The following is a 26,938-nucleotide window of genomic DNA, read 5'->3' on the forward strand; positions in this document are numbered from 1 at the left end:
GAATAGCACGTTGAATATGACTCCACGAAAGGTTGAGCTAGCTGCGCCGGGCGCTCTTCACGGGGCACACACTCACGTTCGCTCGGCTGGGCTGAGTGTTCTGGTAACGCTCAATGGGGGAACTAAAAGCAGCTGTGCTGTTAAAAGGTGGTGTAAGAATGCACAAATTACTGAACTGCACAGGCCGTCTGAATTCCCTCGAGTGCAGAGGAAACAAGGAATTTTATTACTGTCCCGATCATCGTCGCCACCACAATTGTACACCAGTGTCCCAGGAACGAGGGGCTACTTGGAGGGCGCCACCAGAGGCCGGAAGGGCAGCAGGTTGCCAAAGAGCACGTGCTGGACCACCGGAAACTTGCCCAGCACCTGCGCACACAGAGCACAGAGAAAGGGGTGGGGGGCTGGCACGAGACGCGCTCCCAGACAGCCACCTCACATTCACAGGTATCGTGTCACCCGCCAGAGTGCTCCGTGCTGCTTGCCGGGCCTGCCTATACGCCTCGAGCGCTGCCTGCAGGGGTGCCACTGAAATCCCCCTAGTGGGCCGTTTCAAAAGCAGCCACGGAAGGCTCTCCCCACTGTAGCCGCAGCTATTGCAGCACGTTCACGACTGAGATTTACCGTTTGTATGCAATGGAAATACATATTTATGTGGAGCAGTCACTCTGCCCGCCAATGCAGTGTATTTACGAGGGAGTACATGTTTCTGACACTATCTTAGTGTAGTACATTTGGTCTGTATAAGCACCAGGTATGTGTCACAGGCCAGCGTCGCGAAACTGGCATATGCATAGAGCTCATTGTAATTCGACTGCCATGAAATTTACTAACAGTAAGCAGCACTTCCACAGCTGGTCATGCTACAGCTATATACTACGATGTAAATCAGTTCTGTGTGTTTACATAACCTAGGGAAGCACTCATATTTGAAGACACACAAGCTATGCTTGCGAATATCATACCTCAGATATTTATCACTACCCTGGACAAGCCAATGTGGCATAAATTTTGCAAACATTTTACGAAAAAGAACGATGGATAATGCAACATTATACTCTGCAATCAGCACACGACAAAAAATTTATTTCTGGGTCGTCTTGTTGCGAGGTGTGCCCGCAAACATCCATCTGCTACATATATTCTCCGTGAGCAGTGCAGAGATGGGCTTGTAGAGTAACCCGCGTCCGCAACTAAACGCTGCTTCAAAGCATTGTCATATGACACAGGGAGCCTGCAGAATCTAGCACAAGCTGAAATCAAATGGCCTGATCAGGTAGCACGCTCTTCCAACGATACCTTTTATCGCCTGTGAACTGCCCACCTGTATACTTCAAAAAATGCGTCCACCGAGTGATCAGCTGTTCACTGAATACCAAGAACAAAAAGTGAATGCACAGCTGGTGTGTGTGATTACTAAACGTTCATTTCTTGATTTCGCACCACATTTGTCCACAACGATAGTTAAGCGTCCCTTCTCCCCATATCTTGCAAAATAGCAGTAAATTTCACACCTACCGTAAAATCCCGAGCAAGCGCCCCTACCCGGACAAGCGCCCCCCCTCCATACTCGAGTGATTTGAAATTTGCGCCAAATCCCGAGCAAGCGCCCCCTGTCTTTTTTTAACCTTGTCCGGCGCTTCACCCATTTTCACAAAACCTCTTACCTAGTTGTTTAGTATTTTCTTTTCTTTTTTTGCTAAATATTTGCATGTTAAATTATAGAATGATGCAATTTTTTGGAAAAATAAACTGTTTGTGCTTACGTATGTCACGTGCAGTATCCCTTCCCCATGCGTAGCCAGCACACGGCCGAAGCCGAAGCTGGCCGAAACGTGAGCCAGCCGGAGCCAGCATAGCTGCTGTCAGTCGCCATTTGCCATTATCGAAAAACATGTGGACCGTCCCACGTGTGCGAGACGTAAGTGAGAAGGATGCATTCGTACACAGTGAAAAAAAAGGTTGAGGTTGTAGAATGGCATCGACAAACCGGCAGAAACGTGCACGCGACTGCGCGGCATTTCGGGATCGACCGGAAGAGAGTGCGCGAATGGGACAAGAACTTTGAAACCCTGCCACAGCGCAGCTATGGAAAAGGAAAGGCACAACGCGAGTGTCTCAGCGAGTGTTTTGCGTCCATATTGAGTTCCGGTCCGCTACCGTAAAAACTTTCACGGGATAGGTATTGGGGGAGGGGGGGGGGGGGGGGGGGGGGCGCTAGCTCGGGATAATATGCCGCCATTATGAATTTCGGTCGACAACCGAGCAAGGGCCCCCCTCGAAAATTCCTCAAATTATCTGTTACCACAGGGGGGGCGCTTGCTCGGGATTTTACGGTAGTCAGCCTTGTGAGTCCTTTCCGGGTTAAGTATAAACCGATGTCTTTAGCATTTCCGAAACTGCACTGCGTTTTTTCATTCCCTTAAAAGCTACGTACTGGGTAATCACATCCCTGCAAAGCCACATTCATTGTGCGCGCTGCAAAATGAAACCAACCTCATTGTGCCAGTATCACGTCTAAACGAGGCGACAATAGAATGCACTTATGCCTATCATATTCGGAGCTGACAGTGGTGATATGCTGCTGCCGTCGCCAACGCCCGTAACAGCGGCCAAGAAGCACGCAGAACTGCATTCCCAGGTAGCTCTTGTTGGCATTCGAGCCCTCTACCAAGACGCAGCTATTTTTTAAGTGCCCTCAATGTACTATTTGCTTACAGACATCACAATAATACGTTGTTGAGGGTACGGAAAGGCAAAAGGAAGAGAAAAAGAACTAAGACATTGAGAACGAAGAACGAAAAGAATGAAGACGAAGAACCAATGAGCCCCTATGAGCCACGCACCGCTCATCCCGTAAGTGCCGCAGAAAAACGGCAGCAGGCGGCACAGCGATCACGAAGCTCGAGGTGTACAGTACACACAAAAGGCACTTGGCAGGGGCCCTGTTTGCCATGACGCCTAATCAGTGTGGGATAAGAGTGGCAGCGATTGCATTGGTGCACCTGCCAATCGACCTTCAACACAAAAAAGAGTTACTGCATTCCGTTTTCTTTCCTTTAACATTATTCCAGCAATGCATGTCTGTACTTACACACAATTTTTTTTTTTTTTCAGAGTGCCACGTAGCCTACAACCTGTATTTTGACTGCCTTATCGCATGAGGCCGGCTTTGGAACTTTTTTGCCGAGCATGCCACCAGATGTGTATGCTGTGCTACCAAAGAAAAAAAAAAAGCATTTCTTCTTTTTGGTGTGCACTTCGGGCTACAAGTAAATAAATTGGCTGGGAACGAAGTTAAACTAAAATACGGTCTATACCCGTGCCTGTATGATGCAGTATTCGGGCGGTCAAAATCGAAGTATGTTCAATTGGTCACCTTAAAGCATCAACCTCCGACTGCTCTGACTGTGAAACGGGAGCACCACTGAGATCTGGAGGCGAGTGGTCACATGACAGCGACAGCCGTGGCGGTCGTGGGACGGCCACTGCACCGACGCCTAGCCAGCTGTTTGTCATCGGAGTCTTTATTCGGGCGCAGTAGTTTTGCTTGTCACGTGAAAACGAGCCGCAAATAGAACAAATGCACTGACACAGCTGCAGAAACATGGAGTCAGGTAGCTCCAGCTACCACTTGTTGCCGCTCCCCAAAATGAACTGCCAGCCCCAAACAACATTACACATGCATGAAATGAGCCGATTATTCGACTGAAAATGGCAGCACAAATCACCATTTGGGCCCCTTATGAGAGCTGCCTCAGTGGTAAGCCTGACAACTCTTGGTGGCCCAGCAGATTGTTGATGATGATGATGTCTGAATTTTAATTGCACAAGGACGACTGAAGGCAACGAGCACCAATGGAAAGTCATTTCAAGAGAGTGACGTGAAAGTAAAAGTAAAGCATTTCAGTAAAAATAAAGGAAGTAAAACACGAGGCAATGAAGATGACTGGTGTAAAGGGCCAGGTTGTCAAGATACATGATGAGAAATGAGATGTAAAAATTTTACGTCGGTAAGAAACTCAAAAACGCGTTTGATTGAAAACATGGGCCCTTCCCTTAGAAGTATGATGGGTGTTGTGGAATATGTTGTGTGTATAGTTGTGGAAACTGTTTGAGACGTGTTGTGCCAAATGCCTTGCAGTAATTGCGTATGTGGATTACGATAGGCCCTCTCCACACCCGCTGCACATAGGTCGTGGTGATCCAGTGGGCAGGTGGGAGGGAGTGTGCTACATGTGTGTGGACCATCCATAATCTTGCTAAGGCCACTTCAGTGTGTCTGTTGCATGTGTCAGTGGCATATGGTCCCGACTGTGGCTTTATTACATGTAGTTTGTTGTCTGTCTGTTCACTCCAGTGTGCTTGCCACGTTTTACGCAAGTGCTGTCTTATGTGTGGCTTGAGGTCTGTATACGGTACTGTTACGTCTACAGTGTTTCTGAGTGCAGTAGCAGCGGCCCTATCATCTGCAAACTAATTGCCAGCCATCCCAGCATGCTTTTGTGCATAGACAGACTAACACTGGTACTCTGAGTCCTTCCTCCACTCGAGCCTCCAGAGGAGGAGAGCCTTGAAATCGATTTCCCCATGCATAAGCGTTGCCGGAATCCTCTTCTCAGCCGAGTGGAGGGGGCAAATGGAGTGGAGGAGGGACTCATAATACGGCCCTATATAATGGTGTTGAAAACGACATTGACTATATGGTTTTTTTTTAATGGGATTGTGGAATGACAGTGCACGAACAACACTCAAGGAAGATGTATAGATGATGGAATTGGGAATTGTAAAATTCCATATGCCCAGTGGGCTGTTCGTAACGCGCTTAGACCCTATTGAAATGACACCACGGGCGCACTTTGGCCTATTGGCACCAGTAGTAGGCCCCTTTCACGGCCGCGCGAAGGTGGCACTGGTGCCGTGGTCATGGTGGACTCGAAGAGAACGCTACGTCATCCGTGGTTGGCTGGTTGGCAAGGTCCATTCTACGATGAAAAGTCCTGCTGAGGGGCTCCTACGGTGAGCAGCGCTACTTAAGGCCGCTGCTCACCATATGGTTTCACAAGTCTTGTCTGTTAACCCTTTTGCTGTGACTGACGTACCGGTATGTTTTCGCATTTCAAGACCTCTGCAGTGTCAGTGACGTACCGATACGCTCTCCATTGTGCGTTCAAAAATTCGCACCATAGTGCAAAGCTGGTGCACCTGGACTGTTTGCACCATCTGTTGATTTTTTCTAGAAGCTCGTATTTTAACTCGCAAGTTCTTTCCTCACGGTATATTAAAGACCATGGAGCAACCGCGCCCACCCTTCATTGCTGGTGGGCATAGCCGCTCCACGCGCTGTTACCTGTCGGGATGAGTGACCATACGGCATGATTGCAATCCCGTACGGGTCCAAGGGCTGTTGTCCCATCCACAACGGGGTTCTAGGTGTTTTTTTGTTGTTATTATTATTATGTTCCCGTGTCTGCTATGGAGCGCTAGGTTAGCCCAGCGCGCCGTCGCCTCTCCAATAGACTGAAACATGACTATCGCGGCTTTCGCTCGCTCGCCGCCCCCTCACTTGCTGCTATCAGCAGCAAACGAGGTTGTTCTATCAATGCTGTATCCCCCGTTTATCTCTTTATGATTTGGCAACGCGTCATTTCTGTGCGTTGCGTGGGCTGCTGAAAGTGCTCCTTCCATGCGTGCGGTTACTTTCGGATGGCTGACCACGCAGGGCCTTCGACTGCAGACAGGAGCGGTGGTTCTTCCGATTCCGATCCGAATACGAGCCAAGCTCGGATTCGCATCCTGAGAGTTTCTCATCTGAGGAAAGGGTGTGAATTCCACAGCGTCAGATTGTGACGTTGAAATGGTGGGGTTGTCGTCCTGGAAGCGTGCACGACAAGCTGAAACTACCTGGAAAGGTGATTTCTCACCCATGCTCTTTCCTTTTGACGCATTACGTTCCGGATCCTACCGTAGTCAAATAAATCACTGTGCTCATTCCCTGATATTCCGGAACCCAAGCCAACGACGGGGGTGCGTCACGACCAGAAACGCCCGACAGTAAAAGGGTTAAATTTAATTTTATTTGTTGCCTTAAATAGCCTCACTGCTCAATTCTATGGAATAAAGTTCTATGAAACACCTTAAATAAATCCAGTTTCAAACCTGGTGGTGCTGGCTGCAACAGGAGTTCTCTGGGGATTGCCTGCGCTCCATACAATTGTGTTGTGGCAAAAAGGACCCGCTCGCGGGTTCGATTCCCGGCCGCGGCGGCTGCTTTTCTGATGGAGGCGAAAAGCAAAAACACCCGTGTGTACGAGATTTCGGCGCACGTTAAAGATCCCCAGGTGGTCAAAATTATTCCGGAGCCCTCCACTACGGCACGCCTCATCGCCTGCGTTGCGTCGGCACGTTAAACACTACAATCAGAAAAAGGACCCGCGCTTTCCATTGCTTTGTCTCGCCCCCCCCCCCCCCCCCCCCCCCCCCCCCCCTCCCGACGACACACCTAAATCTTCCGGTACACTGTACCACGGCCACCCACTGCTCCGAAATCGGGTAAAGCATTCGGTTAGGAAGCAGTGTCTCTTGCTCGAACTGGAGGTGGCCTCCACATCAGAGTGCTCTGAGCCACACAATCAGGGCAACCACCCGCATACAGCATGATATAACGAACGTTTGGTTGTGCTTTCTGACTGTTCATTCCAAAGCAAGACCATTTTGCAGCATCACCTCTTTCGTGAATGGTGTTGATAAAAAGAGAGAAAGCCAATCTGACCTACAACATCTGCAGCGGCTCCACAATGGGATTAACGATTTTCACAAGATGCTCACACACTGGCCAAATCGAAGCCCAGTAAGCGAAGGAATATAGAGAATTCAAACTGCACGTGTTTGAAGTCCCGTTTGAAGCCCATACTTCAAAGTAGTGGAGTTTTGTGAGTACTTGGCTCATAACCGTTGGCTTTAATACAAAACAGGCACTCCTGTGTTTTTCCGAAGCTGTGCCTTTATTAGGAATCTTGTGCATACATGAATGAGTGGGAATAAGGTGGCACAATGGCATTCAGCCAGTGTGCCACCCTTAACCCTTTGATACCCAAAACTAATTTTTTTCTTGAGATTGTGAAAAATTTTATGAACTATAAATAAACTTCCCACATCACAAATTTGAAGTCAGAAAGAAATCTGGTTCATTAGGACGGACACTAGGACACACTGGGCACTGGGAAACACTGGGCACTGGCTGCCCACATATCACTTGAACAAGAGAGCTAACGCGATCAGCATCATTTATGGTTCTAGTGAAGACAATAATGCAAAGTTTGTATTGCTATCATTTGTAGTAAGAACGAAATCGCACAATTTCGGTTACCTGTCACGAGCCTATTGAGCCCCCGGGGCTCGGTGAGAGTTGACACGCATCAACAATATTTTTCTTAGCCCACGGAAATACGTGCAGCCCTTTCTTGTTCAATTTTTGAAGGTTCAGTATCCTTTGTCTGTCGATATATGGGGTTAAATGTCGAAAAAAACCACAAAGGGCAAGAGAAAAAAAATACTGTTTGAGTTGTTGCTTCTGAGCAACATTGGCCATCAAAGGGCTAGAACGACCCCCGCCAGATTGCAGCCCTTGAGATGTCCTCACCTCGGCCTTGTACATCTTGATGAGTCCCGCGTTGACCTTGGCCCACGTGCCCACTCCGCTGATGTTCCACAGCTGGTTCGAGTGCTCGTGGAACGGCCCCGTCTTCACCTGAGAGAGCAGCACCTGTCATCGGCTGGACAGCTCTACGTCCAAGGTACATGGGCGCTTCACCGGAGAGCATGGCAATCAACAGAGAGAGTTACAGATGTCACTCCTCTAATGTCACTATCAAGAACTACTGGACGTCTCTTTCTTCTGGTGTCCCGTCCACTGCGCTGCAGTTTTCATTGCTACGATTATGTGCCAACCAGCCCAAGTCGTGCAGGTCAGCAGAAAGTCCTCACATGTTGGACTGATAAGCGAAGCGCAAAGTGAGAGCTCCGAACACAAGGTCTACACGTCGAGTGATCACCTCTCGAGAATCTCCTCCATTGGCATCCGACAATGCGCAAGAGCACACCACAATGTAGGCACTAAATCTCTCTGGTAGGGGAGACTGAATCGTGGACCATCTCAAGCACTGTGGGGCTTGCTCAACAACTGCAGGCAAACCTAAACAGTTGCAAAGAACACCTAAAGTGCAGCCTGCGTCTCCCTTCTTTTAAAACAGACATTCTTGTTCACATAACTGGTTCAGAAGATGGAAAGAAAAGCAAAATGTGGGCTTGCCAAATCAATCTTTCTGACTTGGTGGCTTAGAAGCAGGGACAGCGCTTGCTCTTTGTGTCATGCAGTTGCTGTTCACGAGCCGATCATGTGGGGGCTCACTGCGCAAGCTTCCACCCCGAAATAGTTCATTTAGTCACTGGGGACGCTGAAGTGAAACAACTTCTGGAAATACTACAGGGCCTCCACCCAATGAAAGTAAATCAGCCATTTGAGCAGCAGTGCTGCTCACATGGCTGCTGCTCAAATGTCAGCCATGGCGCTATTACAATCCCAGGAATACAAAGAAGAAAAAACAGGAAAATTTCAGGTATTTGGTGCTTTCAAATAGACAACGTGGTTGCCACCTCTGATAGGGCTCTATGTTGGGCTAATTGGTCGATCATACTTAAAGGGGCCATGCAGACAAAACACAAGTTTGGTTCATTCAAAAGATTGCCTCGTTAGAATCATACTGGCAACACTTTTAACGTACGCTTCGCTCAACTAAGCTACATAATTAGGGCAAAAAGGAAATGGCCATGTGACCCACTAGCTCATTTCCTGCAACAGAACCTATGACGTCATATGCCCAGTTGCGCGATTGGCTGAGGCCAGCAAAAGCAAACAAAAATTAGGCAGGGCTTTTAAGCTTGGCGAACGAGTTATCTTCATTTAAATGTAGGGCACATTCATTTTATAGCAGTGAGAATCGTGGGGTGAACAATTACAGTTATGAACGAACACATAAACATCAAAGCAGTTAGTGTGGCACTTTGCTGGCTGACACTGCTAACACAGCCATCGGACGCGCTAGACTTGTCTTTAACAACACTTATGAACTTATGAACAAGCGGCACAGTTGCTTACGTGACCACATTTTCAAGCCTTAGCTAAAGTTTTAGCATGAACCGTAATAAAAAGACAGCAGGTGAAGTCTGGCAGTGCGAACACTGGCACGTCAGCAGTATTGCAGCGCCATCCATGAAAGTGGGTGATAAACATGATAACCAAACACTGGCTTTTCAGCAGTATTTCAGCACCACCTATGAAAGCGGGCGAGAAACAAGATGGTAGGAGCCCAGGTCAGCAGGGTATGTTCAGTTTTAAGGCCCTGCTTTTAATATGTCATTTTCGATGTCATGACAACACACGATTTAGCGGGAGAATTGAAATTTTGACATAAGGGGGGACGTGGGTCTCAGAATGGTCAGAAATGGCCAAAATGTCGATTTTGAGAAAATCCAATTTTCGGAATAATTGTACCTCAAGCACCCGCCTTCAAAATGTCAACGTTAAATTCCACTGGGAAATACTGTAAAATCATGTTTTGAAAAGCCTCGGGGGCCACGAAATTCCCCGAATGGGGCAAAAGTTGTTTTAAATTCCCGCGCGTGCCGCAGACGAAGGAGCGGACCGATCGCCGCCATCTTAACCTTGTTTTGAAGCTTGTTTCTTTGTGCGCATTTTGCGACATCTCAAAATAGCATCGCTTGAGCAGATTGACCGCCCTTGCCAGTTTTCCGAAGGCGCCTTCTCGGCCGCCGATTGGCTGGAGCGGCGCGCGCAGTCGTCTGACACCTCCCATTGGTCGGCGCAACTTCTACGTCATTTTTTTTTTTTTTTTTTCACCATCACGGCGTCTGCTACGCGCGTCTGACGGAGTCCGCTGTTTTGGCGCAGCGCTCACTTAGAGCAGTTTGGCTAGACATTTTCGCGGCTTCTTCAGATTCTTTCATCGCACATTTTCGTGACTGATGTCAGGAGACGTTCAAGAGGACGACCCGCCATGCGTGCGGGAAGCGAAAGCATCGTCCGCCCGCCTGGTGCAACTTTGGGCCGCTTGAATCAGCCGGATAAAAATTGTTCGCCGCCTCGAAGTGGGTCGCCTGTCCCATTGCCTGACGAACTACCTCGGGAATCCAGACCCGGTCCAAGCACATCTTGTCGACTTGACACAAAGTATTACACGACAGAGGAGATCGTCGCGCTTACAGAACGCGTAGACGAGATCAAACGCGGCATGAAGACCAAATCACCAATGCAGTGGAAATTCGACCTGCTTGAGGTGGATCTGGAGCACTCGGAGGTAGAATCCGGCACAGATTTTGTCTTAGTGGATATGGCAATGCTGAAAGACCTTTTTCCGCACGTTGAGTGTGGCAACTGCGGGCTGGCGGCACTGGATTCGAGACGGCTGACAGGCAGTACGGACTCGCTGTGAGGCTCAAGGTGATGTGCTCGGTTTACGAACATCGTGTGGAGCGTTTTTTGTCACCAAGGACCGAAGGATCTGGCAGCATCACTCCTTTTCAGGTGAACATAACAACTTTGAAAAGTATTCAAAGCATCGGAAAGGGGATGTCTGCTCTGTCAGATTTTTGTGCTGGGATGAACTTATCCCACAGAGGCCTACACCACAAGACGTTCCAAGCGCACTTGCGAAAAGTGGTTCAGGTTTGCGAGGACAGTGCAGCAGCCTCTGAAGGTGACAGTGTGTGTGTCATCAAAGGCTTGTACAAGGACCTTGCTCAGCCGCCAAACAACATTGATGTGATGTTTGATGGCATGTGGATGACCAGGGGACGGTCGTCACACATTGGAGTGGTACAGCAAGCCTTCTGCAACTTGTGAAAGCCCCCCCTTCCGCCCCCCTCCCCCTTAAAACTTCAGTGTTGCGAAATCAAAGTATTTGCCGAGAACGCAGTATCCCACCTCTGTATCCTCTCAAACTTCCTGCGCGAAAACCACGACTAAAATAGCCTCACCCAAGAAAAAAAAAAGGGGGCATCTGAAGCAAGTTTCACCCCATCTCCTCCGCTGTACCCAATATTCTGGGTATCAAAGTGCACTGTAATAAATGATGCCAGTTTACGTAGGACTGTTGCACTTTTCACAATGCCAGATTTCGCAACGCCAGCAAGATGCCAACCGATTTGAAGTCGATAAATTTTGCTGAATTTCTGATGGTGTACGTTGCTTGGCCTCTGGTAAGATACTATTGTAATCTTTTCTAGCTACGGCAGGAGATCAGAGAAGCATGGGAAATATACAACCGTAAGCAGGATTGCATCAGCACACCCTCCGTCGCCCTTACTGGGAAACAAATCGAATTTCTTGGTAGCTAGGAGAGATTGTGTGGAAGCTGCGGTATAAATTTTGCTGGTTGCTGCAAGTATAGCAGTAGTACAGATCACTGCATCATAGCAAATATTGTAATCTTTTTTGTATCTTTTGTTTTTTTTTTTTTGTATTTGTCATTCCTAGATTTGTATACTATCACGTGTTTTCTGTCGTTTCCTATTTATTGCCTGTACGCGACAATAAACTTCAGTTGTTAATTCAGCGCCGTGTTTGTGTGATCTTCCTATCGTCTCGTTCCTGCGCTGTTTGTGACTCAGTCCTGCCATAGGGTGCGCGCCTCCCCATTGGCGAAACTGGTCAGGCTCCTCCCACTGCTGCGTGCAGAGCGAGTCACTTCCTGGCTGAGGCACAAGCCGCAGTCGGTGCGCAATCGCGGACGCGAGTGTGAAAAAAACGCGCGCAAGGCGCATAAACATTCACAAATGCTTGCTGGAACGATGAAACCCAACAAGCATGAGCGAACTTGAACGAAGGGCAAAGCAGCGGCATGCGGTGGCAGCTACCCCGTCAGAGGCGATTAGGCTTAGATCGCGGAGGATATTTGGTGGGCGATTTCACAAGCGGCGCATATGACGTTTTACTGTGAAAATTTCGCCCACTTTATCCGCTTTTTTTCTCGCATGCCCCTCGAGTTGCGTTTCAGCGGGCTGTAAAAAAATTAAGCGGTCGCTGGAGCTACCCACATCGTGTGGGTGGTCTCCACGGCTGCGTCAGCGCGCCTGTGGCTCATGGGGTGCGTTTTTGCGGGGAGAAAACCCTCCATGTGGTTTATGCTGATGCCCGCGTAGACGATTAGGCTCCGACAGAAACAAACAGTGCGCCAGCCGTGTATGCACGCCACGCAGTTTGCAGGCAAGGGGCTCGCTCACAGACTCCGCGGCTCACTGCATACGCGACATTGGGCAGCCCGTGTTGCAGTTCGCGTTTTACTGAGATCACATTTTGGCACTTGCGTCTCCCAAAATCTACTTCTACAACTAAAATTTCGTGCCTAGTTCTCCATGAAACTTCATTACATTGAAATTCCGGCAAACGGGACTTCGTTATACAGTGGGCGAAAATACATGGTGTGCATACACTTGAGGTTACAAAAAGGTCTGTGGTTCGTTACATCGAGGGTTTCGTTACATTGAAGTTCGTTACATCGAGGTTTAACTGTAGTACTCAGTTTCGAATATAAGGCGGGGTATGACTTCGAGACTGCAGATTAGAAAAAAAATCTCGTCTTATATTCAAGTGAATATGGTATTAGCCAAGCATCAATTGCGTTACCACAAAAGAGACTGCGTATTTGGAAGCCCACGGCCCTAAAAGAGGGGCTTGTTGTTTCATGTGTCTTCATGTTTTCAATACGTGCTCTTTTTAGCAAAACAAGTAATTGGAAGTTATCACTCTGGCTGCGCTAATCAACCCTAAAGGGGCCATGCAGACAAGATAACGAGTTTTTTTTATTCAAAATATTCAGTCTTTTACAGGTCCCGAAGCGCTTGTTCGGCAGCAAACGATGCTTTATTCACTGAGAACTTAAATGTTTTAAGGGGGGAGGATGTCTTAAAACTTTTTTATTTATGGGTAGAAACTTGTGAAAATTTGCCCAAAAATGTATTTTTCTCTGTACATTTCAAATATGCAATTATATTTGAGCTGCTGCTGTTAGTTTGAAAGTTGTGATACAAGTTTAAACCGTAATTAGGTAATTTCTTATGCAGCTTTAATGAACTTTCGCATTGCATTTTGTAGCTCTTTATTACATGAATTAATAGCCAGAGAGTTCTCATACCCAATGACATTTTTCGTTTTTCTCTAAAGTCATGGCATCCCCCAAAAATATGTCAAGTATAAAAGATGGCAGCATTCGATATTTTGGCTCATCAAAATAACTGCAAGTCATTATTTATGCATGGCCTAAATAGAAAAACAAAGAATGTCATCGGGTGCCTCAGGTTGTACTGAAAGAAATGGTACTAAGATTGACCTTATGAAGCAAAAAGAATTTTCCAAAAAGCTGCGTAAGACTGAGGTAAGCGACAAAAAATATGAAACTGAGAAAACTGGATTTGAAGTTTGGCCATGTGTTATGAAATGAACGGTCAGTAGTGCAACTGCAATATTTCTCTGTAACAAAAACATGTTCTTCCCATTCTCAAATCTGTCTTCGGATTCCAAAACTGTCATCTTACCAGAGCAGATAGCAGATATTGTAATCTTTTATTTTTTTTTGTTTTTTGTATTTGTCATTCCTAGATTTGTATATCACGTGTTTTCTGTCTTTTCCTATTTATTGCCTGTACGCGACAATAAACTTCAGTTGTTAATTCAGCGCCGTGTTTGTGTGATCTTCCTATCGTCTCGTTCCTGCGCTGTTTGTGACTCAGTTATGTACCAACTGGTCCGCCTACAATCTATCGCAGGAGCTTCGAAGTGCTCGGGGATGCATGCTGGCCAGACGATTAGGCTTACCACCGCGGAGGATACTTGATGGGTGCTTTCACAAGCGGCGCGTATGACGTTTTACTGTGAAAATTTCGCCCACTTTACCCGCTTTTTTTCTCGTTTGCCCCTCGAGTTGCCTTTCAGCGAGCTGTAAAAAAATTAAGCGGTCGCTGGAGCTACCCACATCGCGTGAGTGGTCTCCGTGGCTGTGTCAGCACGCCTGTGGCTTGCGGGGCGCGTTTTTGCGGGGAGAAAACCCTCCATGCGGTTCACTCTGATGCCCGGGTAGACGATTAAGCTCCGACAGAAACAAACAGTGCGCCAACCGTGTATGCACGCCATGTTTTCTTTTGCAGGAAACGCTCTACGGGATGAACAATTCATTATAACCGCGAATTTCAATGTAGCGAAATTTCAATGTAGCAAAGTAAATTATGAATTTTACCGAATTCGTTACATCGAGGTGTAACTGTATAGCAATATGGCAATATGGCGATTTTGGTGTGACAGTTTTGGTCTCCGCCTTTCGACCATTTCCAAGCTTCCAAAAGAACCCAACAACACTGCTGGAAATGTAACAAAGGGGTTTCAGAATAAAAAGTATAAAATTTGCAACGGTTGCAAAGAGAGAAGAGGCCGTGATTGGGGCATTACTGCCGACATTGTGCGGATGGATGAAGGTGTGGAAATCACGAAAGAACGCGGCAATCCCCGCTCCCAAGTCCAATGCCAGCCGGGGCTGGGTGCAGGAGTACATGAAGAGGGCCAGGTTTTCCTTGCGAAGGCGGACCTCCGTGATGCCGAAGTTTCATGAAGACTAATTAAAATATTTTTTTTTCAAGGGGGGACACTGCTCTTACAAAAACTTTAATTTTTGAGTAAGCTCTGTGAAACACTTGTCAGCCTTGCTGCTTTTCCTCCACTGATTTCAAATATGGCATTATTTTTTTAGTTGGTCAATGAGTTCCTGAGGTAATTAGAGGTAACTAACCATTTTTGGAGGAACAAGACAAAACTGTGTTGGTCATATAACTGTAATCTCTACATTTTCCAACACTATGAACCCTGGTGAGTGCAATAAGACAATCAGTTTTTTTATGCGTTGCTTGGAACTAATTTTACAGCTCATTAAACCTTGGAGGCACCTGTGGCAAGGAACCATTATGAGTGCCCACTTCAAACACTGATAAGTTCGAAACTACAAATTTTGAAAAAAAAAAAAATCACCTTATATTCAAGTGAATATGGTACAACTGTCGATTGCACTACCAACAACAGAGACTGCGTATTTGGAAGGCCGCGCCCCTAAAAGGGGAGGCTCGTCGTTTCATGTGCCTTCATGTTATTTATATGTGGTCTTTTCAATAAACCAGTGCAGCTGAACCTCGTTAAAACAAACACTGATATAGCGAATTATCGGCTATAGCGAACTAAGTACAAACTTTGGTCGGTCATGCTTTATTTCAATGACTCTTACTCATTTATAACGAAACTGAAACCGTGAGAGCCATGTGCGATACTGGATGTAGCAAAAAATATTTTACCAGGAGTCTGAGAAGCTACATGAAAAAAACCCCCGTCATCTTAAACTGCTGAAGTATAAAGGCCATTTTGTTCATGAAGACTGTGGAAAACATCATCCTGCTCAGTGCTGTGAGTAGCCACCAGACAAGGATCACATCCTTCATCAAATAAATAAGGACGCACGCCTCTTTTGTGAGGTGCACTTTGCTCTGTTGTAATTTCACATGCTCCAGTTCATTGAAGTTAAAAGTGCAACAAGGAGAAAGGTAAGGGTTACCTTGTTTATGGTGCATTGGAAGCCTAAAAAAATGCATTTTTGTATCACGTATTCTCGCACAAGCCAGATTTTCGATTTGTTAGAGCTGATTTTTACCTCTACTGTTACAACGAATATTGGATTACAGTAAAATCTCGTTACTACGAACATCAAATTAACGAATTTTTCAGATTTACGAATTTTTTGAAAATCCCCGCCAAAACGTCTATACTCTATATGTAAAAAAATTTCAGTACTACGAATTTCAGAATACCGAATATTTCAGAATAACGTAGGTAATTTTTACTCGCGATCGTTATTACGCTTCGTTATTACGAACTTCCACTGAACTTTCGGTTTCAAATCTTTGAAGCTTTCACCTACCATCATCATCAGCAACAAAAGGTAAGAGCTGGGGAAACCCGTTTCAACGGATACAGTCCAAGCAGCATCGGCATCATTGCGAGCGGCGTCACTACCGGCCTGATGAGTGCGTTCACTACGTCATAGGTAGGCCTAGTGTGAGCACGTTTGTAGATGTCAGCTGGAGCTGCAAAGTATCTGCGCCGTGATTGTGTTGTGCATTCTGTTGGCCGACAATGAGTTCTTCTGGACCCCGTGTTAAACAGAAGCGGCGCCAGTTTTCGCTCAAAGAAAAAGTGGACATTCTGACGGAGCTGAGCAATGGAAAAAAGCAAGTCGACTTGTGCAGGGAGCGTGATATCGCGCCATCAACAGTTGCGACAATACTCAAAGATCGCGACAAGATCATGAAGCTGCATCGAGAGTCTCAGCTGGCACCCTCAAGAAAACGCCTGCAGCTGGGCGACTTCCAGGAGGTTGACGACGCCGTCCTCACGTGGTTTAAGGACGCTAGGCAACACGATGTGCCTTTGACAGGCCCTCTAATTCAGGAGAAGGCGCGACAGTTTGCATTCGTCTTGGACATCTCCGGCTTTGATGCAAGTGCCGGATGGCTTTATCGCTTCCGTCAGAGGAATGGCATTGCGTGGCAAGTTGCTTGTGGCGAAGAGAAGGCAGCAGACACCGAGAGTGCAGTAACCTGGCGGAACGACAACTTCCAAGAAATCGTCGAGGCTTTCTCTCCAGACGACGTCTTTAACGCCGACGAAACGGCGTGCTTTTATCGGCTATTGCCTGATAAAACTATGAACTTTAAAGGGGAGAAGTGCAAGGGTGGAAAAAAATCGAGTCTCCGTGTATCAGTTCTGTTCTGTTGCAACTCCACGGGCACAGAAAAGCTCAAGTCCGTTGGCAAGTCCGTTAAGCCACGCTGCTTGAAAAACGTTGTCTCGTTGCCTTGCGACTACAGAGCCAACAAGAAAGCGTGGATGTTCACCCAGTGGCCGCTGCAACTCAACGACGCAATGAAGAAGAAAGGAAGAAAAATCCTTCTCATCGCTGATAATTGTTCGGCGCATGTGGTGAACGTGCGATTGAGCAATGTGAAACTTGAATTTCTGCCTCCCAATTGCACTTCTTTGCTCCAACCTTTGGACCAGGGCATCATCAGATGTGTGAAAGCCGAATTTCGGAAGCGTCTTGTGCAGCGCCTCCTGATTAACATCCGACTCAAGCTGCCCACAGAAGTCAACATTCGTCAAGCGGCAGAAATGCTCACGGGGTCGTGGTGGAGCGTGAAGGCAAGCACCATCAGCAACTGCTGGCGAAGGGCCGGCCTTTTCAAGACTTCACCTGTACCACAAGAGAGCGAGGACAGAGAGGAGCTCAACCCAGAACTTTGGGATGAGCTTACGGAGAAGCTCCCCTTTGACACCGCGGTGACCTTCGACGATTACGTTGACTGCGACAGCGCGGCGGCTACATCCGCGGAGCTCACCACCGAAGATATCGTCAACCAAGTGCGTGGGCAAGAACAGTGCGATGATGAAGATGATGCGGAAGATGCCGACACCGTATCAACGCACGAAGAGGAAGCGACTGTTTCTAGCTCTGATGCTCTTGTTTCGATCGAGAAGATCCGTTTATTCCTCGGGCACTGCGAAGATGTTCCCGATGACGTTCACAAGAAGGGCGAGGATGTGGAGTCGTTCGTCCTTCAGCGTCTGTCGTCTACTCGCCAGAAGAAGATAACAGATTTCTTTAAGCAATAAATTGTAATCAGACTGTGCCCAGCGTTTTTGCTTGTTATTTGCGCATCAACACTCGCACCTGCAGCAAAGGTACGTAATTGTTGTTGTTGTGTTACATTACCGACATGGAAATAATGGTTTTTCAAGTTCGTTGTAACGAGATTCTACAGTAACGAACTAATTTGCTGCCCCGATACTTATTAGCAATAACGAGGTTCGACTGAACAGTAAAACCTCATTACAAGAGACACTCAAAGAATTCAGGAAACATGTCTCTTACAGCTAAGGTCTCTTGTAACCAAAAAGTCTAAAAGCACCGTGGATCACTTTATTGTACACCAGCATCCAAGGCATATTTAACAGATCGCCAGGAAATTGCTCAGTATGGCTAAAGAAGTCATTCCCTGCAGTTTTGGTGGCTGCAAATTGTTTACAGGCAGAGGCGCTCCACTTTGCAAGGCTTCTTGCTGCTCACAGTACAGCTAAAGCACAGCTCTTGGATGCTAGGGAACCTTGACTGCTGACAGTCTCTGCACCTCCTCCTCCTCTGGTCGATCCTCTCTGGCACCATTTACTTGTGCAAGGATCACATGGCCTGTAAGTTCCTCAGACCGCATAAGGTCCACATATGCAGGCACAAACTCTTTAAAAGATCCTGGAACCTCTGCGGTCTCTCAGATGCGGGCTTTATCTTCAAGGCACTTTCCACAAGGTCTTCCATATAAGGCCCCCCCTGCCATCATGTCTCTTCTAAATCGTCAAGAATTTACTCTAGGAAGGTAAAAAAAGTTGTTATCAGTAACTGAGCATCTCCTGTATGTTGCTAGCATAGTGAACATAGGAAAACCAACCAAACTGTTTTAAAATGTCTGTCATAACCAAGTGCCTAGTAACAGTGTCTCTTGTAACGCGGCTTAACTGTAGTTGAAAGTTAGCCCTCTGTCCGTGTGCATCTTTCTGCCCGTTGTCTCTGGCTGTACTATTCACCCCTTAAATGACTAGCACAAAAAAAGGAAAAAAGGAGGACAAAGAGAGAACACAAAAAACTAGTGGCATCGCATGTCTCCTCGTTTTTTTTTTGTTTTTTCTGCCAGTAACCTTGTTTGCAACAGCAACATGATCCGTCTAGTACTAAAATAAAGATTATTTCTCCTTTTGTAATTAATTTTATGTGCGCACTTTGCAATTTTCCACACTATTCTTATTTTGTACTGATTTTGTACTGTACTGATTTTGTAGTTTTCACTGGCGATAAAACGTTAAAGCCGATCAAATGCCTACAACTGCCGTGCTGACAGCAAACTGAGCAGACCCCACGTTGACTGGCAAGACCGTATAATGCGGAATATAGGTCGACCCCCTTACCTCGCAGCCGAAAAATACACAAAAAAATAATTCGCTACACAACATCGCTACACAACAACCTATAACTTGTTTCGTCTCAGATTACTCATTAGGGTTGTCTGAAATGTCGTTGGAAGACTGCTCCTCGCTAGCTGTCGCCCACACAGAAGGCGTACTCGGTGCAGCCCACAGAATTGCTTATGCAGCACTTCTTACACTCACAACACCATTCCATCGTGAAGCGAGCGCAAAGCATGGAGCACTCATGTGCAGATCGTACCGAGAGCCAGTCTGTTTGGGGGAGGCCAGCAAACACCTTGGGGTATTCATTCGTAGAGACGTCGCATGACGTTTGCGGACAAAAGTCACCACTTTGTACATCAGCACAGGTGCACAGCGCAGCGCCCATAAAACGAGGTCTTCTGAGCATTGCATATCGACAGGGTGTCTAGCAAATTGCCTAATTCAATTTCCCTGACTTTTCCAGGTTTTCCATGACCATTTTAAACAAAATTCCCTGACTTATATACAGGCGCCATTCTGTGGAAATGGTCCGTGAAGCACATAAAAATTGGGCCCATCTCCCCGCGAGGGGGACTCGAGTAAATGCGTCGCATAGGGGGTGGGTGTATTGCGTTAACGTTTAGTGTTTGGGGAGTTGGTGGTAGTGAATGCATTGTATCAGCAGCTTCTTGACGTAGTTTGAATGAGTCACGGATATAAGGCGCGTTCGTAGCCCCCCATTCTGTGTCGGCTTTGTGGCCGAACTGCATCGCTGCGCCGCGTATGGGCACCGACGGGAACCATGGAGCGCCGGTCAAAGAGTGTGTTCACACTGCCCCCGCCGCCCTATCTGATATGTTTAATCGCCGCTCTGCTGGCGTGTCATGCTCGGCGAGACGGTCTTCAAAAGGCAGCGCTGGGCTATAGAGCGGCGCTGGTTGCATTGGCGCTCGCAGGCATCAGCGGCGACCGAATCCGCTGCTCATGAGCTGGATGAAGCTTCGCGCGCCCGCAAACGTGCCTTGTTGCGCGCCGTAAAGGGTGGCATAAAATTGGAGGCCGCTGCGGTTTGGCACAGCATGTCATTGCGATATAATTAATTGTAAGCCGGCAACAAAATTACCAGGTACTATATAGAAAGCACATTCACAGACATTTTCCTTGTTTGGAAAAAAATCTAGCTTACGAGATTTCTTATTTAATTTTGGTTTTGTCCCAAGTTATTGCAGCCGGTCCGTCCTGGTGTGTTCTGAAGAAAGGAAAATAAAAAAATGTCCATGCGGTGGAAATTCTGTATTAGAGAACACCGTAAAAGATCGGTACAATCGTTGCCCGCTATTACAGCGGGCCTCATACGGCGCATATTTTGTTGTCGCACTAAAACCGACGTTGTTATTTTTAACGAGCACCTTATATTATTTAAGAAAGTGTTGCAGGTTTAAATAAAACTCCGCATTGAATTGAAAGATGGCTTCACCGCACGACCTCAATGTGTTGCACAAAAGCGCCGTCAAGGCCACAAAATGACCAATGACGAGTTTGGTCGTCATGGCCGATGGCGACCATCTTGTTAATCAGGTAATTTGATACAAAATCTTATCACGGCTATCCTCGTCAATGGAAGTGCAAGGGTTAACGCGACAACAAAATATGCGCCGTATGAGGCCCGCTGTAATAGCAGGCAACGATTGTACGATTGTACCTATTCTTTACGGTGTTCTCTAATACAGAATTTCTACCGCATGGGCATTTTCTATTTTCCTTTCTTCAGAACACACCAGGACTGACCAGCAGCAATAACTTTGGACAAACCCAAAATTAAAGAAGAAATCTCGTAAGCAAGATTTTTTTGTCGAACAAGGAAAATGTCTGTGAATGTGCTTTCTAGTACATGTCAATTTTGTTGCCGGCTTACAATTAATTACATCGCAACGACATGCTATGCAGCGGCCTCCAATTTTATGCCGCCCTTTACAGCGCCCAACAAAGCACGTTTGCGGGCGCGCGCAGCTTCGTCCAGCTCATGAGCAGCGGATTCGGTCACCGCTGATGCCTGCGAACGGAAATGCAACCAGCGCCCCTCTATAGCCCAGCGCTGCCTTTTAAAGACCGCCTCGCCTAGCATGACACGCCACCAGAGCGGCGATTAAACATATCAGATAGGGCGGCGGGGGCAGTGCGAACACACTCTTTGACCGGCGCTCCATGGTTCCCGTCGGTGCCCATACGCGGCGCAGCGATGCAGTTCGGCCACCGCTCCCGTGCTCCGTTTACTTCTGCGCGGACCTGTACATTGCGTTCCGCTCGCAGGGTCGAGGGATCGAAACCAGGCGCCGGAAAGTATTTTTTTTATATAGTGTAGGGGGGAAGGGCGGACAACGATGGTGCGGACTACACGGACGTCAACGCAGGTGACATCGTGAGTTACTGAAATGCTCTGCATTTAAAAGCGTAGAGAAAACACATTCTATCATGGGGAAAAACACATTTGTTGCAAGTGCCCTAATTCTCAAAGTGCACTAGGATTAACTTCAGTTTGTTTGTACATTTTGAGGTTTGCTTGCGTTCAGTTACGTCTTCAGAGAGTTTATTTCATCTTGCAGGATAGAAGCTTCAAGTTGCGCTTCAGCGAGCACCTTTTGCTTTTTTTCGTGATTTTCCTGGCTCGACATGCCACGTGAACCGCATGGTGCGTTTTTGCACGCGATTCGGGCGCATCGGCGTTGCACGTGCGATTTTTTGACGCCCGCGTCGACGATTCGCGCGCGCGGCAGCTTCTGCCCCGCTCAGAACGCGTCGGGCGCGGCAGTGGGAGGAGCCTGACGACTTGCGCCAATGGGGAGCCGCGCGCCTCATGGCGGCAGTTTCGAAGCTCTCGAGACAGCCGCCTGGCTCCGCCAGAGATGTTTAGGCTTACCACCCCCGGCAGGTATTGCATGGGGGCTTTCACTAGCGGCGCGCATGATGTTTTATAGTACCGTTTTCCCCTACATTATAAGCTTCTTTACCTCACAAGCAACTTCGTGCGTGCCTTGTGCGGCATTTTAGAGAGCGCTTAGAAGCCGTTGCTCGAGTCCCGTCACCAACTTTGCAGTCGAAGCCGCCGCCGCCGGCAGCAGCGCGCGCAGCGTGCGAGTGGTTCCACGGCAGCGTCAGCACGCCTGTGGCGTGCGCGGCGCGTTTTCGCGAGCAGAAAACGCCCCATGCAGTTCACACTAAACCATGTCATGTTCCTTTTTGATTATGCAATTCTGGCTCCTGATGTCAAAAGAAAGAAGTTCTTTCAAGATTAGTTCCCAAAAAGCGCCGCCTTTTAAAATTGTATGTGATTCTGGCTCCTGATGTCATAAGAAAGTTCTTTCAAGATTAGCTCCCAAAAAGCGCTGCCTTTTAAAGGGACACTGAAGTGAATTTGTCAAGCTCCCGTTTTTGCTTGCACTGCGTAGACTGGCTCAAATTAGCACACTTTTCATCGTTTATCCGGTTGACAAATCGGTAATTATTTTACAAAGCGCGAAAGAAGAAAAACTACCATGCGCGGTTTGCGGCGGCCGCACCAACTAAGGCTGTGACGTTGGGAGGAGGGGCGCCGTGATTGGACGATGCCCAAGGTTAGCAATCACACAAGTTTCGGTTTCGGTTTCGGTTCTGTAAAACATAACTAATGGCGTTGTTGGATGGGCATTCTCAATATCCCAGTAATCATCGTACCGCGCTTCTGCCATGTCGTCGGCTGTAAAATGCACAAGATAAGCCTCCCAGGACGGCTTGTAGTCGTAGCATTCACTAGCCGAGACCTACGCAGTGCATGAACGCCCTCCGCGTACCCGCAGACGCCCAAATGTCATGCGCTTTTCCCCCATATTTGGAGCTTGCCTCCCTCATGCCTGTATCGTAAAAAGCGTGTTCGCGCCAGGCCAAGGGTCTGTTCATTCTGGCCTGTGCCCACTGCCTGCAAGCAGTCGGTGCTTATGGCAACAGCACGCCAACGAGAACTCGCTAGCGCGCCAGTGCCAGCCTGCGCGCGTTTTGTGAACTAGTTCGTGTAGCCATGAACGTTGCGGCCCAAAAAAAGGTGAACTCAATATAGAAAACATCGGCGGAAAACAAAAAAGTTAACTTACAAAAAAAAAAAGCACGTACCCGCGGGGATTCGAACTCGTGACTTGCAAAACATTTGCGGTGACATACCTAGCGCCCCATACCACTGAGCCACGGAGCGGGTCGCGAAGGCCTTGCTAATATAGGGTATATATTGTACAACCGGTTTACACTTTTGTTTAGTTTTGGCATTTCAATCAGCTTAGGTGACTATTTGTTGTACTGCGATCGTGCAGTAAGCGTCGCCCGAGTTTCCACAGTAGCTCACGTCTAGCAATTGCATTTCGTGATTGAAAAGCGTTCGCAGATGTGTAGTCGTGCTGCTGACCGCTGTGCTTGTTCGCCCAGCGCAAAAAAGTGCTTCCCGCGCCCTAGTTTTACGCTGTACGGTAAAAATATCAGTTGATTTTATTTCCTTAGTACCTATATTGACTTCGCTGACTCTTCTCCCGCCTTCAAGAGGCCTTATATTTTCCTACTGGCGTACCAGTCAGCAAAGCGTCGCATGTGTCGCATGTGCGCTTGTGCAGCGCTTGTGTGAAGCGACCTTGACTTGGAGCTAGATACAGTGTACAAACAAACCAAGTAAAGAAAGGCACATTCTTCCATTCACAAACGTGTCCTGGCTTCGTTTCAACTAAGCGAACGAATTGCGACCAAGCAATTTTTTTTTAACCTCCTTGATTGCGACGACCCGCCGGCGGCCGGCGGACGAAACGCTGGGCCGACTGACTCTGTCGGCCGGGGAGCCGTGCAGTAGCGCAGCCGTGGCGCAGCCAATTGCCAGCTCATCCCCTCCTGACGTCACACGAAAACGCCACAGAAAATGGGCGAGCGTAAAGAGAGGAGGACAGCATTTTCTAATTAGTTTTTCTACTAAATAAAATCGCGTAAACGCGCCTAGAGTGGTCGAAACATGGCCTGGGGACTCCGGACTACAATTTGCGCTAGTAATCCCGCAATGTTTACATATCACTTCAGTGTCCCTTTAAGATTCGCTGAAAAAAAAAAGCGTGCTGTGCGTGCGATTTGGGCACCACCCACATCGTCCTTCTGCGCAAGTGGGAGAGAAACCCAGCGGCGAGCTGCGTGAACCGCACGGCGAGTTTCTGCACGCGATTCGTACGCGGTATTTTCACGGCCGCGTCGACAATTTCGTGCCTGCAGTGGCTCCTTTCCTGCACAAGCAAGGGCGTTTGTGCCTTGAGTAGCATTTTAAAGAGCGTTTAGAAGAGGTCGTTGGAGCTAAGGCACTACTCCGCGGCCGGTACCGCCGCCATGTTGCCGGCGCCAGCCGCTCGGCACCCACCGTGCGGGTGGTTTCCGCGGCAGCGTCAGCGTGCGCGGCGCGTTTTCGCTTGCAGAAAAACCAGAAAACGTTTCATGCGGTTCACGCTTTCGTCGCGCGCGAACGAGCAGCGTTAGGTAACTTTTCTTGGGGGCCTCCAACACTGGTTTCCCCTATTCTATAACTGTGTGGGCAGGCCCCGAAGTGGTTTTCCCTGACTGGTACTACTCGATTGAAAAATTTCCTGACAATTTCCTGACTTTTCTTGGTGGCTCAAAATTCCCTGACTTTTCCCGGTTTTCCCGGTCGCTAGACATCCTGATCGAGAGCTTCCCCTTCAGCTAACACCAGTACCGACACTTCTTTTGGTGATACCGAACTGGCGCAAGGTGGACATGTCGTTGGCCTTGGAAAACCCCCAACTTTTCTTTTAAGTGCTGCTGTGAACTGGCACCACGTGCCTAAACTCATTTTGAGAAAAAGAAAATAGCACGCACACATTCGATGACAGTATGAGAAGCAACAAAACAAAGGTGGCGTCACGTCCGATTGATGATGGTGGCAATGGTGCCTTCGGGGGATTGGATGGGCTCGATGGGCTGCCCAGTCACCAGATGACCACTAGAATTACCGTATTTACTCGCGTAATCCTCGCACCCCTAATGTGAGCCACCAAAACTGGGATTTTTCGGTTCCTCGCATAATCCTCGCACCCCCAACTTTGCAGCGGCGAAAGTTGCCCGCTCGCGAAACCCGCATGGTGCACGCGCTCTCCAACGCACGCCCTCCCCCGCCGCCTCTCCGTTCGGAGGAGCGCGCTGTGTATCCAAGGCCATCCAGGCGCCCTAAGAACCTGCATGGCTACTCCCTAACAGGCGCCCTAACACGCTACTCACACTGTACTTGAGCCGGTTTCGCGCATGTTTCGCGTGTGCGCAACTAGACGGTGTTCGCGCAGCCCGCTGTCGTGTCGTGTCGCCGTCGTGGTCCCGCCGTTGAGCGGCAGCAGTCAGTGAGTCACTCGCGTCAGTGGTGGATAGCTCGCTGCCGTTTTGAGAACTTTTCGATCTAATTGTTTTGTGCTTGGTGCCGCTTCGCCATGGGGAGGAACGCCAGCTACACTGCCGCTTTCAAATTGAAAGCGAAAGTGTACGCGATCGAACACGGCAACCGTGCCGCAGGCAGGCACTTCGGCGTCACCGACTTCAACGTGCGTTACTGGAGTAGGGCACGCACATACGACGACGAGATAGGGCGCGCGCCAGAAAGCAAAGGCGGCAATTTCATGATCGCTGATCGACGGGAGACTGTTTACGTTGTAAATAATAAAATAAAAAGAAATAGCTGTCGTTGGCAACACTGAGGTACCTATACAAAAAACGACCGCTACATTTAGCGGGATTGGCATAAGGCAAATTGGCAACACTGTGCACCGAATTTTTTTTTTTTTTTTTCGCATAATTCTTGCACCCCTAACTTTGCATTGACTTTTCCGAAAAAAAAGTGCGAGGATTATGCGAGTAAATACGGTATGCCAGTGAACGCTATATAAGTTGAGGGGTGACTTTTCAACAAATTTTTAGGTAAAAAATCTCGACCTATATTCCACTTTTTACAGTAATTTCGTACGAGCCCTGCGTGTCGAGGTGCTCCACAGCAGGGCCCAAAACAACACAATCTGTTCGCAAAAAGGTAACCCACCTTGCTGATGAACTCTATGCAGCCCATGAACATGTAGTCCTTGGAGAGTTTTTCCGCAACGTCCAGTTGCGTGAATGCCTTGGGCTCAATCGTCGGGTGGTCTGCGGGAACCAGAGGGAAGGGCCAACCTCAGAAGGGGCACACTCACATCAGGCTGTACTCGAGTAGCGTTTGGTGGGGGGGTCATGTTGTGCAATTATACCCACCCGTGTTCCTTTTTTAGTGTAGTCCAGGCAGGCCGTCGGGGTATGCAAATTAATAACGAACTAGTCCAGCACCATCCTGTGTACTCCGTTCTTGTGTCCCCGTCCTTTCAGATTGTTCCAAGGGGGCAGACTGGCCTTAGAGCTATTTTTTTAATTTACTAACCACTCTTAAAGGAGTACTGACACCAAATTTTGACACCTAAAAAAATGATATAATTGGCTTCAGTAGTTTACGTACAGATGCCTCACAGAAATTTTTGCAGCGATCCGAGGCCGGAATCACATCTAAAATCGATTTTGATTGTACCGGTCGCGAGCTTCAACAAATCGGCAGCACTAGCGAAATCGCTTTCGGCGTGACGAAACATCGGCCTGCGTGTCTGGCCGGTTCAGGGTGACGTCATATAGTCGTTTTCGGAACCGGAAACGATATTCTGCGCTGCTGTTGTCGGTGGTATTCGTTTGGGCAGGAGACGTGGGCGTAGCTGTGTGAGAAATGCTTGTAAACTTTGCGTGTTCGATGTCTTTGCTCTTCAG

The 26,938-nt window shown here is 48.0% G+C and overlaps 1 protein-coding gene across 1 annotated transcript in view; it reads right to left on the bottom strand.

Moving 5' to 3' along the window:
• Positions 1-203: 203 nt before the first annotated feature.
• Positions 204-26,938, bottom strand: part of LOC144176234 (serine/threonine-protein phosphatase 2A activator-like) — an 85,987-nt gene continuing 59,252 nt past the window's right edge. The window contains exons 8-10 of the mRNA XM_077705201.1: positions 26,196-26,296; positions 7,643-7,750; positions 204-369 (exon numbers count right to left, since the gene is read on the bottom strand). Of these exons, the coding sequence (XP_077561327.1) occupies positions 286-369; positions 7,643-7,750; positions 26,196-26,296 (293 nt within the window). The 3' untranslated portion in view covers positions 204-285. The remainder of the gene's footprint in view (positions 370-7,642; positions 7,751-26,195; positions 26,297-26,938) is intronic.

This window comes from Haemaphysalis longicornis, unplaced genomic scaffold (genome assembly GCF_048455015.1).
Source record: "Haemaphysalis longicornis isolate Haplotype H1 unplaced genomic scaffold, Haemaphysalis longicornis Haplotype H1 scaffold_1, whole genome shotgun sequence".
NCBI lineage: Eukaryota > Metazoa > Arthropoda > Arachnida > Ixodida > Ixodidae > Haemaphysalis > Haemaphysalis longicornis.